This window comes from Macrobrachium nipponense, chromosome 19 (genome assembly GCF_015104395.2).
Source record: "Macrobrachium nipponense isolate FS-2020 chromosome 19, ASM1510439v2, whole genome shotgun sequence".
Classification (NCBI taxonomy): Eukaryota; Metazoa; Arthropoda; class Malacostraca; order Decapoda; family Palaemonidae; genus Macrobrachium; species Macrobrachium nipponense.
This window is the reverse complement of record NC_061088.1, coordinates 27,710,640-27,723,116: the sequence shown is the minus strand read 5'-3', so window position 1 is coordinate 27,723,116 and position 12,477 is coordinate 27,710,640. Positions and strand designations below refer to the sequence as shown.

The window sequence follows — 12,477 nt, the reverse complement described above, 5'->3', positions numbered from 1 at the left end:
TTTGGGTGGCTCCGTGAGGGGAAGGGGCTTTGGGTAGGGGTGGAACCCATAAGAAAGCATCTTTAGAATATCTTACAAATGGCCTAAGCCAGATGAAATGAGGTTACCCCATTGAAGTTGTCCCATTTGAAGTTATCAAGTATAATACGACGTTATATATTTTGCTTAGTATTGACCACGCGACTCCACTCTCTCTCTCTCTCTCTCTCTCTCTCTCTCTCTCTCTCTCTCTCTCTCTCTCATCCCAGTTTCAACCGGCAGCTGTCGACTAACAACCAGGTACGTAATTCACTGCATGGGTAAACAGAGGCATAATGGATTATAAGGAAACACCAATACCATCCTTCTCCTCCTTCGGTTCGGGGATCGAACTTTGGTCTGTTCGGTTGTGAGCCGTACGTGCTACCGCTTATTCTATAAGCCCAGAGATTATTATTATTATTAGTTAATTTATTATTAATTATTATTCAGAGGAAATAGAAGCTTTGGAGTGACTGACTGGACTGACCTCGGGAGTGGGTTGCCGACCCATAGATGGGAGGGGGGGGGGGTGGGGGCCGGAGTTGGAGATTAGGGAGGGGTAACAGGAAGAGAAGATGGCCGTTGTCCGGTGACCGTTTGACCGTGAAAACCACGTAACAGTGGCTAAAGGACCGTTTACTCTGCGTTATTTGCGTCGGTAATTGTCCGCTGCGAGTGACCATTAAGCTGAGCCGCGTTCTCCGTTGCACTCGCGCCACGCTAGTTTCCGTATGTGTTAAGATGTATGATTTACAAAATTTATATATCAGCAAGACGTCTTTTGCGAATCTTGTTCATGTGTGTATAACACTTTCAAATACAAATGTATATATATTATATATGTAGAATCTACTGGTCATTTTTACCAGATACATCAGTAATTGTAATAGCCACAATGCTCTCTTAACTTCTCGAATTCTTCGCGCTTTTTCATATACGCTTGTCACTACAAAGCCTTAAGATCCAAGTGCAACAAATATGAAGACATGATGTCCGGTGGCGGGAAACGAACCCGCGATACCTTAATCACGACGAGGTCACGTTGTCGACCTGACCATGAGAAGAGATGTATATATCATATATATATACATATATATATATATATATATATATATATATATATATATGTGTGTGTGTGTGTGTGTGTGTAGTATGTATGTATGTATGTATATGTGTATGTGTCTATGGTCCAGGGCCTATAAGCAATGTCTCTCTATCAAAAGACAAGAGATTAGTCCCAGCAGAAAAGGGGTTGCGGTGATATTTGAATAACGTTTTAGAACTGTTTCGCCGAGCGATCCTCTGTGCCTTGTTGAATTAAGTGATTGATTCCTATATAGTAATTAGCCGACTGTGGTGGTTTGCAGCCAAGGGGGAGAATGGCAAGGGGCTATTAGAGCAATTATTTTCCAAGAAACCTTCTGGTTTCTCAGCAGTCTCTCATGGGTGAGGTTGCTTGCCCCAGGCCCTTTTTCTTGACTCGATGAGACGCTTTTACTCATCTACATATCCTATTACCTATACGTAAGTGCATGCTGGTTTACCGACATTCCTGTCTATAGAACATGCACAAGTCCATCTCATACATATATTAACAAATGAAGTAGAGGGTCTGTCGGTCAAAGACGTGCATTCCTGTTTTTGTGATCAAGAAGGACAGGGAGACCAAAGGAACGGCAGCTTGACGTCTGATTTGATTTATCGATAGCGGGATTGAATGTCAATTAATGTTTAGGGATCGCTTGAATACTTGCAAAATGTCGGAGACCCAAGTATGCTTAGGTATTTGTGGCAATTTTTTTTCGTTTATTCTTTTTTTCCTTTTGAACAGATGTTTCATTGATGGTTTCATTTATCAAGTTATTGCTTAATCATGACAAACCATACCTCTCGTAATATAGATTTTTTTTTATGTATTGGTGTGTATATCTCCAAGTACGTAAGTACACGTGTATGATCCCTTGCTAGTTTTTTAAATATTGATTGATGTCTCTTGGAGAGTACAGGGAAATAATTTGGTTTGGAGACGTTCTTGAATGCGAAGATAATTTAGTTGTTTAAACCTCTCTCCTTAATGCTGACGGCAACTTACTTATTTATCTCGTTGGCATTTTATTTTTCGTTTTAAACATTTCCCTTTATTGGCAACATTAAGTTCAATTCTTCCACTTGAGCAATTTTAAGGTTTCATAACCTTAGGCCAGGTGGGCGTCAGTGACCATTGGTGTTTTGACGCCAGTTACCTTAATCGATCAATTTAAGAACAACTGAGCATGTGAAGCCTCGAGATGAGCATAGCATCATGCACAGGTGATCCAGGTAGTTGCAAGGTGGCAGTTTTAGCGCCCTCCTTTCACTTTTGTACTTTCTCCCGGGGCTTTGTACGTCAGGTCAAGAGTTAAACATCTCCCCTTGACCTTTTAAGGCAGGATGTAGCCTCCGGAGGGATTCCTTTCAATAAGCGACCTCCGAGGGCTTCTCTTCGAGATGCTTCCCGCGGGGGATGGCGGAAAGATCGCGGCCGATATGCAGTGGATGCTGTCGGGGCTTGCGAATCACGCCAAATGTCACTTTTGTGGACTATGGCTCCGGGCACTCGGGATGCGAAGCGAGGTGCCAGCGAGGGAATATCTCCTCGTCTTCATTTTTCGTTTGCTGTTGTCTCGAACGAAGATACTTGCGTTGTCACTGTGTTGCATACGATTCAGTATATCAGATCGTGGTGTTTTGGTAAACAAGTATGCCAAATCGAAGCGGAAAAGATTGATTTTATTCATAAAAGAAAGGTCCCTTGTGGTTACTTAGTGAGTTCCGAATCATATTCTTGCCCACACGTGGGTTCCCCTATTTCACGCGGTCTTCTCTTGGCCAATTCTCAACGTTTTCGGGTATAGTCTCCTACCGCTGGGAATTCCACCAGTCTCGTTCGTTATAGACACCTCTTAGACAAGTTTGTTCTATCTGCCAAGTGCCAGATCCTTACTTATGACGCAGATTGCAGTATATGACTTAATGGAAACACAAACGCATACACATACATTCACTAACCCACAGCATTAACATGCTGTGAGAGAGAGAGAGAGAGAGAGAGAGAGAGAGAGAGAGAGAGAGAAACTCGACTCTGGGGCACCTTCTCCTATGCCGCTGCAGCCTCTCAGGAACTTGCTGCCTGCCTCGGTGTTAGTTCTCCTAAGTTCTCTCCCTCAGTTGGCGACCTCCCGCCGGCAGGTGAGGACGGGTACAGTTCTCCGTTCCCGTCCTACCCCGCTCCTTTACTGTGCCGCCTTGCGGGACGCCCGCTAGCGACGTCCTTACAGGATCCCGAGAAAAGGATTATACATTATTTCTTTTTTCCCCACACTCTGAAGTGCGGTTGTTGTACTTAACGAGACGACAATATACTTTTATTATAATTTTCGAATGCTAGTCACGTGATTACAAGTGCCATATTTATATTCCTGGACCACGAATTACCCTGCAGACTTATTTCGAGAGAAGTGGGTTGCATCGGAAGAGGATTTGTAGTTTTAGCGGCAGGAGGCGGTGTAGTTGGTGGTGGTGGTGGTAGAGTGTGACTGAGTGGGCGGGCTGTGAGAGTTTGTTTGTGAGTGAAAGAGAGAGAGAGAGAGAGAGAGAGAGAGAGAGAGAGAGAGAGTGAGAGCTATATCTGGGAAGTGTCGTCAGATTGACACCGCCCCTTGGCGGAGAGTTGGCCGGTGGCACGGCTTTAGCCCGCTCATGCTAAGGGGCACCTTACTCCCGTCGGCCCTGGGGTATATTTAGTGGTGAGACAGGAGCCGTGAAGAAAGGAGAGAGGGAGAGAGGTAGAAAGAGAAAAATAGAGAGAGAGAGAGAGAGAGAGAACGAAAGACAAAAGATCAGGAATAAGGGATAAGGGAGAGAGAGAAATTAAACAGGAAGGCATAATTTTCCATTTACAAGTGAGGGTCAGCCCCATGTGCACCTGTGGCTTTATGCATATGAATTAAAAAAAAAGAAAGAGAATTAATTTCGAAGGCAATCCAAAGAGAAAGTGTGCTACGTATTAACAGCCATGGAGGCGAGCATCTGGAGGTGTTGACGAAACCACTCAAATCGAACCGACACTTCTGCAAGATCAGCTTCAGCAGCAGTCCATAGACGACACCATGTCTGACACGGGAGGAGGAGGAGGAGGTGGGTCAGCCACATCGCCCACGCCGCCCGGAATGTCTGACAGCGAGGGCGGCGTCGTCGGACGCACCACCTCGGCGTCGGGCATGTCACGGACGTCCGGCACGAGCAGGACCTCTCTGACCTCTTCTGCCCCGACGACCACCATCAGCACCATCGCCGTCCAGTCGGGCAATACCCGGATTGTCATCGCCCTCCTTCAGGTATTTCCCCATCACACATCTGTTCACCTCCTTCAGAAGCTAGGCCACTAACATGCTGAGTTACACCTGCTAATTAACTAACACCTGCGGGGCTACCAGTCCGTTCTCTCTCCATCACCTTTCACCTGCCCCCACCCCCCGGGGCTCTAACCTGTGAAAGTCATCTGGCCATATTTAGTGCCGGTAGCTGTCGAGAAGTATTCCTGAACATCAAAAGAAAACCTCTTCATGGATGACTTATTCCAGCTTGCTCATTTCATCAAATTTTCTGGCATTTGTCATATGGGAAGTGGTGTTCGTTGAATCATGTTAGAAAATATGACATTCATGTGGACTGGCTCTCGCTCTCTTTTGGCATTCCCTCCAGGTTACCTCACCACCCCTTAACATAACTTGACAGCTTTCCTTTTGTTCATCAGTACAAAATACGAGAACTTGAGTGCTTCTTAATCCCTCTCATTCCTGTAATTTTTGTCAGCTGTCCTTTCTTTTATCTTCATCCCGTTATTTTCAGCTCGTTTTCTGTTTAATTTTTTTTGGGGCTCGTCAAGATATTTGTTTTGTAAGTCCATTGTAAATTTATTGTATTTATTGCTATATTATTTTATTTTATTGGCTCGTCAAGACTTTTTTGTAAGTCTCTTGTAAATTTATTATTTATTGCTATATTATTTTATTTTATTGGCTCGTCAAGACTTTTTTTGCAAGTCCCTTGTAAATTTATTGTATTTATTGCTATATTATTTAATTTTTTTGGCTCGTCAAGACTTTTTTTGTAAGTACTTTGTAAATTTATTTTGTTTATTGCTATATTACTTACCTCCTGTTCGCTATTGTCTGTTAGATCCAGCCTCCTTCCATATAACTAATAGTAATATTTATCTCGTTTTCTTCATACACTTTCATGGCGATATTTTCTTTTATGTACTACATCCCATTCCTTATTACTTTGTGTTTTCATCATTCGTATCAAATGTCTGACATGTCCTTTCTCCTTCGGTGTTTGTCTTAACCTTTAGGCCTCGTTCATAGATTCTTGGCAGTGTTTTGTGGGCTCCACTGGCGACTGTTTGGTGGAGAAAATTATGTGCATTTCTATGAAGTCTTCAAGTTATGTTGCACCCTTCTTCCCATTTTTTTGTACACATTTAACACATTTACTCTGTCCTTTTGATCAAGCAAATTCGAGTATTAATTGCCTCATTAAATTTTACGGAGAGATGGACATCTCTTGGTTTTATTAATATTTTCGTGGTTTAAGACTTACGACTATCCTTGCTTCCATTTAGTTACCCCTGAAGATCGTATGCTTTCTTAACATTCAGTTTATATTAATGTACTTTCCAGTGACACCAAACGTAGCTTAAAAATGCGTTTTGTATTTTTTATAATTTGCGTACGTAATCACGAATGATTTAACTCGTATTTTGGGTATGTTTTAGGTTTTTTCCTTTGTCATATTTTTACTTAATCTGAAACCGTTTATTTTCATGTATTTTGGCCATCATGCCTTTGTATAAATTTTCTTTAAGGATTATGTCCTTTAACTCTTTTATCTTTTATTTGCCAAGAATCTTCAGAATAACCATTCTTGAAGGCTCAGCCCTAAATAAGCGTCACCTGGAGTGAATTATTATGACTTCAGGACTGATTTTGTGGAACCTAAATTATTTAATTTTTTTGAGCTGTTTGAACTCCCCGTCCCTCATAAATGTGTTAAATATTCCACGAAACAATTGTTTATTTGAATTCCTGTAAGCTGGCTGGGGAGGATTAAACGAACTCTAAAGAATGTGTGGATCTTATATTGTTGAAATCTTTTCTATTATTTAGGATGATGAATTTTACCCGTTCGAGGGTATTATCCGAAAAATTGTGTTTTCTAAGCTCTTTTTTTTCCCCTCTTCAGATCTTGACATGCGGTTCGTTCTTAAGAAAATGTCATTTTTTCTCTGAAGTTATTTGGTAGGAGTTGAAGAAATTTGAGATTTTATATATTTGTCTTGCATTGAAATTTAGATAATTGAAAATGGATTTCATGATATTTACTCTTGCTTGTTTTGTTTTTTCTTGCCTTGAATCATCACTTTCATCCCCCTCTACGTCTTTGAAGAATTAGCATAATCTTTCGCTTGCTCTCCGGACATTTATTTTCTTCCCCGAAAGTTTTGGATCTGTTTAGAAATCAAGTTGAATTATATCTTGAAGGGAAGAAGATCGGAAAATATAGTAGTCACACAAGAGAAGTTTAGCAAATTGTTCAGTGGGAAAATACGGTCACGAGTGCTTGCACATGCACGCAGGCGCAAGCACAGACACACGTGAACGAGCTTTTTGAACTACGTTATTGTTTTATATACACAAAAGTTTATATTGATGCATACTTTACCCTCTCTCTTTCATGCACATAATGCAGAAGTTTGTGTTCGCCAAGAGAAAAAGTATACTAAAACGAAAAAGCCGCCTAGTCTAAAATCTTCGTCCTATTCCAAATATTTCTAAAGAGCGAACAATGGTTAATCATGAAAAGTTGATTTGTACATATGTGCTAACGAAAATGTTTATAGGCAAAATTCACACCACTGCTTACATGTATGCGCATGTGCAAACGAGTCGTTGCCACAGAAATAGAAATTCGTTGATAGTTACAATATCTTTGTGCCAGCTATGTTCTGGCGTTACCACTAGGCCTCAGCTTGAAGTAAACACAGGCCTTTTTGTTTGTGTGGTAGGCTGAAGTGTTCGTTTTACAGATTTTTTTTTCTTTTAATTCTCCCAAAAGTTTTAGTTGTCTGTCTGGGCAATCATCCGAAGGGATGTCTAGATTTAGTTCTCTTGGGTTTATTTATAGTTTTGTTACTTGATTGGGCATTATAAATAACATGCACACATCTTTTTATTCATTTAACAAAATCTCTGATTTTTGTGTCATACCGAAATGTGGACTTTTCATCATTTAAATTAATCATTGATATTTAGCTTGTGCTTTGATAAATACGCAACTTTCTACTTAGTTGCTTGTTATTTTTGACATAAGTATTCATCCCATTTTAATTTTGTGACAATTCTATCAATTTGAATTGGTAATTATGCAAGAAATTCTTCTGTTGAGTGGAATTGCCGGTTGTTTGTGGTAAGATTTTGGTGGAAAGGTTTAACTTTTGCCAACTTTATACATAACTTCTTGTTATTGTGCATTGTTCTTCATTTGAATGAATTAACCTTTTGTGAACCATGGGTCTACCTCAAGTTACAAGTGCTGTAAAAGAAATTCGTCCCTATCGTGGCTGTTTGTGATGGGATATTGGTGGAGAGACCTACTTTTTGGCAGCTTTATACATAACTGCTCGTTAATTGGCAGTGATCCTCATTTAAATTACTTAACCTTTTGTGAAGCGTTGGTCTACCTCAGGTTGCAAATACTGTAGACGAAATTTTTCCTTCATGCTTCTAATTGTTGGCTGTTTGTGAAGGGATGTTGGTGGAAAGACTTGATTTTTGGCAACATTATAAACCTAATTTCCATTGATCCTCATTTACATTTCTTAGCCTTTGTGGATCGTGGGTCTACCTTATGTGCCAAATATTGTAAAAGAAATTCGTTCATATTGCCCCGAATTGCTGGCTGTTTGTGATCATCGGATCGTGCTGCAGAGGCAGCGGTGCGATACTGTGTCCGATGGTAACTCGAGCCGAGTCTGATTCACGAAGGTTATTTTAGCCCCAGGGGAGAAAATATGCCCAATACACACCTACGCACAGACACATAGCCCTAGGGCAGGAGAAATGCTAGATACGCACAAACACGATCACCCCACTTACTTGGGCTTGTGTTTTGTTTTACAACCCACCGGTAATTTTGGAAAATTGATGCTCTTACAGGAGCGACTAAAATGTGCTACGAATGTATCTCACACAGTTCAAAAATTCTTGTTATATTTCCTTTATGTAGAGACATAAGTCTGCGTAAAGGGCATAGAACAAGGTCTTGTGGCTCCCAAGTAGTCTTATTTTGATGGCAAAGTAATTTTGGCGTACTTGGCGGACTACACAGCGGTCTTACTTAGGTCAGGATTAGAGGTGAGAACAGTCAAGAAGAAACAAAGGGAGAAGTTTAAGACATCACTCGTAAGTCACTGAGATTAATACAGCTTTACTGATCCGGTTAATTAAATACGTGGTGTCCTTGTTTTGACCCCATTTTCGAGTCACGACACCCGTGGTCGAGTGGAACAAACCTATTAACACTTTTGGATTTCCTTTTTCCGTCATTCTTGGGCCACGCTGTCAAGGATGAGGGTGGGTTTCCCGTCCTGTTCTCAGTTTAGAAAATAGTCTGTGATTTCTCTGTTACGGTTTATTTTTTCCACTGAATTTGTTCAGCAAGGTTTCGTCCGGTGGATTGTGTTTTTAGTCTGAAGTGATATAATTATTCAGGTATGCAACTTCTGAGCCAGAAGGTCATGATAACGGTAGCTTACGTTAACCAATTTATTTATTTATATATTTATTTATTTTTTATTAATTTATTTATTTATAGGGTGCAGAAGAAAGGCATAATACTTTTAAAATCCCACAAGAATATGGTTAAGATTAGGTCTTCAATATTGCATATCTACTTGTTTGTTATTCCCCATAAAATTGCACTCAGGTAAACGTTGTATCAAGGTTAAATTGTCAGGGAGGATAATCTGAAGGACAAAATGACTTCTGAATTAGAAACTCGAAACGTCGACATAATTAAATCAGACTCACTGTTCAAGTTTTGATTCGCTTGCATTGTTTGCACCATACGGCTACATGACAAAACAAATGGATTTTTTCTGAAATAACTTACATATATTTACGAAAAGTTCGTAAGAGCAAGAATCTTTGCTGGCACAAGACCAGGTTATTCACAAAACAATGACAATAACTGGCGTTAACTCTTATCCAGCTTTGTTATATCTCGTCCAGTCTGCATTCCAAACCAGCTTCATTTCAGGGGTATCATTGTTGAAATGGAGGTCCACTGAGGACGGAGCGAGAATGGCCTCTTATGTCACTCTTACGACCACCTTGAGAGCATCTTAAGGAGTAGGGGGTGGTAGGTAGGGCGACACTTCGGGGAGGAGGGGTGTGCTCTATGGTCTATTGTTGGTCTAGGCCTATCGAAGCCAATCCTCTGACGCTTGGCATTTTCACGTTTTTATTATTCGCTGATTGCCGAGGACCCTCGCGGGTTGACATGAGTTATGTTCTTTTGGGCATTCTGTTTTCTCTTGAGATTTCACTGAAAGAACAACGCATCTGTGGAAAGAACACGTTGACAAACATCGACCAACGAAATGGTGGAGAATGTTTACAGGCGTATTTAGGTTTTTGTCATTTAACATAAGATGCCTGTTTAAATTAATGGGGAAGTCTTCATCGAAAGACTTTTCATGATAGAATATTTTGATGGCAGTTCACACAAATGATAATTCTACTGACAAACTAGATTGTCTTTGATGAAAGTGCAAAACTACTCAACATTTTCTGTAGCCAGTATGATTGTGTATTTATAAATTGTTTGCGTGTGGTTCTATTCACTGTTAGGTGTCAAGAATGCAATGCACATTATCGAGAAGTATTATGGTCAGGTTAAAAAACATCAGTTTGACCAGTACATGGCCTCAAAATATTTATGTAAATACTGGTCAGGAGTCCAGTTTTATCGCGTCGTTTTTAATCTTTTTGGACACGCAGCCACTAATCAAGTCATTTCTGGAGGAAAGCTTTCTCCCAGATAATTGACTCGAATGTAAAGCGGATGTTGCGAGGCGTATAATCAATCCGTTTATCTGCTTTGTTAATTTAAATCTCAATTAACTAAGAAAAAAAAAAACACGACCGAAGGTCTTACTTGGCACGAATTGTAGAGAGGGGCGTGGTGCGGTACTAAATGGGTCGTGATAACATGTCGGTCTTGCGCAATGTTTACCGAGGGGCTTTTACGATTCCACCCGACAAACATCGCGGAATCGTTACGACATCGCCGAATGAGATGGCGGGGTCGCCTGCTGCTGGGGTTGTCACCCACTAATATAGGGTTTTATCGAGATTTTTAACCTGCGGTCGTCGACTGATATGTTGTTTTAGCTTTGCCAGAGGAAGGGGACCAGGGAAAGAAGAGGAAAAAGATGGAAAGAACTAGGGGATAAGTCGGAGCTCGATTGCAGTTGCGCTAAAAGTTTGTGAAATCTGCAATGTGAAAGTGGATTAGGTATGCTTATTCACAATAGTGCCCGATAGAGAGAGAGAGAGAGAGAGAGAGAGAGAGAGAGAGAGAGAGAGAGAGAGGGCACATTATATCAAAGCAGGGGAAGGTATATTTTTCTGTACAACAAAATTAATTTTTCTACATATACTTCGTGCACTTTGCCTTTGGCTTAAATTCTATATTCCATTCCTGTATAAGCTTCGTAGTTCGTACTTTTATTAAGCCCCTTTGTGAATTCTGGCAGATGCTCGGAAGGGTTAAGCATGAGTAGTGGATTTGTCATGCAATAAAATATTTCCTAATTTACTGAGGTAAATTTAGCAAAACTTATACAAATATTCTCTAGGGCTAGGAAGACCATAAGTACGCTGAGTGAGATACCATGTGGTGCACTGTAGGCATTGTTTAAGGTGCTTTGCAGCGTTCTTTCTGGCCCTAACTGCAACTCCTCTTATTCCTCTTACTATAAATCTTTCATATTCTCTTTCTTCCTTATTATTTTCCACCCTCTTCGAACAATTAATTCATAGTGCAGCTGCGAGGCTTTCCTCCTGTTACACCTTTGTAACTTTTTACTGTCAATTTCCATTTCAGCGCTGAATGACCTCATAGGTCCCAGCGCGTGGCTTTTGGCATAAATCCTATATTCTATTCTGACTTTCTACCTATTTTTTGACGGAAGAAATCTTGGAATTCATACAAGAATTGCTGAGTACTAAAAGATATTTTACAATATTTATATTCAGGCAGACGTGTAGCTTGTTGAATGAGGTATACCCTGGCTTCTGAAAATACTTGTGAGTATAAGGAAGTTGAATCACTCAAAATTCATTAGATATGAACATCTGGGATAGTTGTTCCAAGAATTCCCCCACCCCTCACTCCCTATTTCCCATCCCCAGCCCCAAACCGCCCCCACGCCCTCTAAAAAGGGCATTGTTGGAATTCTTGGATGTTGGCTAGGGCATTTGATACAATCGTAGATAAAGTGAAAATGGCCATCGCTTATGAACGGTCCTTTGGTACTCGAAACCTTCTAAGATTTTTCAGTAGTTGTTTTAATATCTCGTTTTTGTTTATTGTGTGTTCGAGTGTTTTTTCATCCGCGACGGAACGAACCCAAAGCAGATTTTTTTTATTCAATTCGGGAGAAAATGTTTAGCTTTTGAAGGAATTTATCATCGCTATTATGTTTGATGTTTAATTTACTGGATTTCGTATCTTTCTTTATTTTTATCACTCTATCTGTATATCATTGGATGTGCGTTCCAATGCATTGGTTTGGTGTGTTAAATTATCCTGTTTTTAAAATTCCCTTTAGTACTTGAAGTTTTCCTAGTTTTTCTGATAACAAAGAATAGCGTATTAGCTCTACGCAGACTTTTTCAAATCGGAGCTCGTTATAGACACTCACATGAGAAATCAATGACATGACCATGGAGCCATATGATTGTGTTTCTCCAAAGTGTATCCTTTGATAGAATCCAGGTGGCACTTTCTCTGGGGTTTAGCCTGAGGGAGGTCCCTAAAGGCACCTTCGTGTATGATGGAACGTTATCCTCAGGCTAATCAAATAGCCCCTTTTGTAAGTTATGGCTGCACGGCTTAATTGGCATACATATTTTTGTTTCATTATCAGTGATGCAGACTTGGGTACACTGGGTACTTAGTTACGGATAATTTTAAAAAACATGCAGATATGAAGGGCATTTTTTGTTATGTCAGTTGAGATAGATACTTTAAAGATTATAAAGTAATTTTCGTGGATATTGAAACAAGAATTCATAAAGTATGTCTCCCAGATACACCCCAAACGATCTGTCTCAAAATTGTCTTCAT

At 40.3% G+C, this 12,477-nt stretch overlaps 1 protein-coding gene across 1 annotated transcript in view; it reads left to right on the top strand.

Annotated features, from left to right (window-relative positions):
* Positions 1–12,477, top strand: part of LOC135215411 (titin-like) — a 499,003-nt gene that overhangs the window by 238,144 nt on the left and 248,382 nt on the right. The window contains 1 exon segment of the mRNA XM_064250021.1: positions 4,074–4,397. Within this exon segment, the coding sequence (XP_064106091.1) occupies positions 4,074–4,397 (324 nt within the window).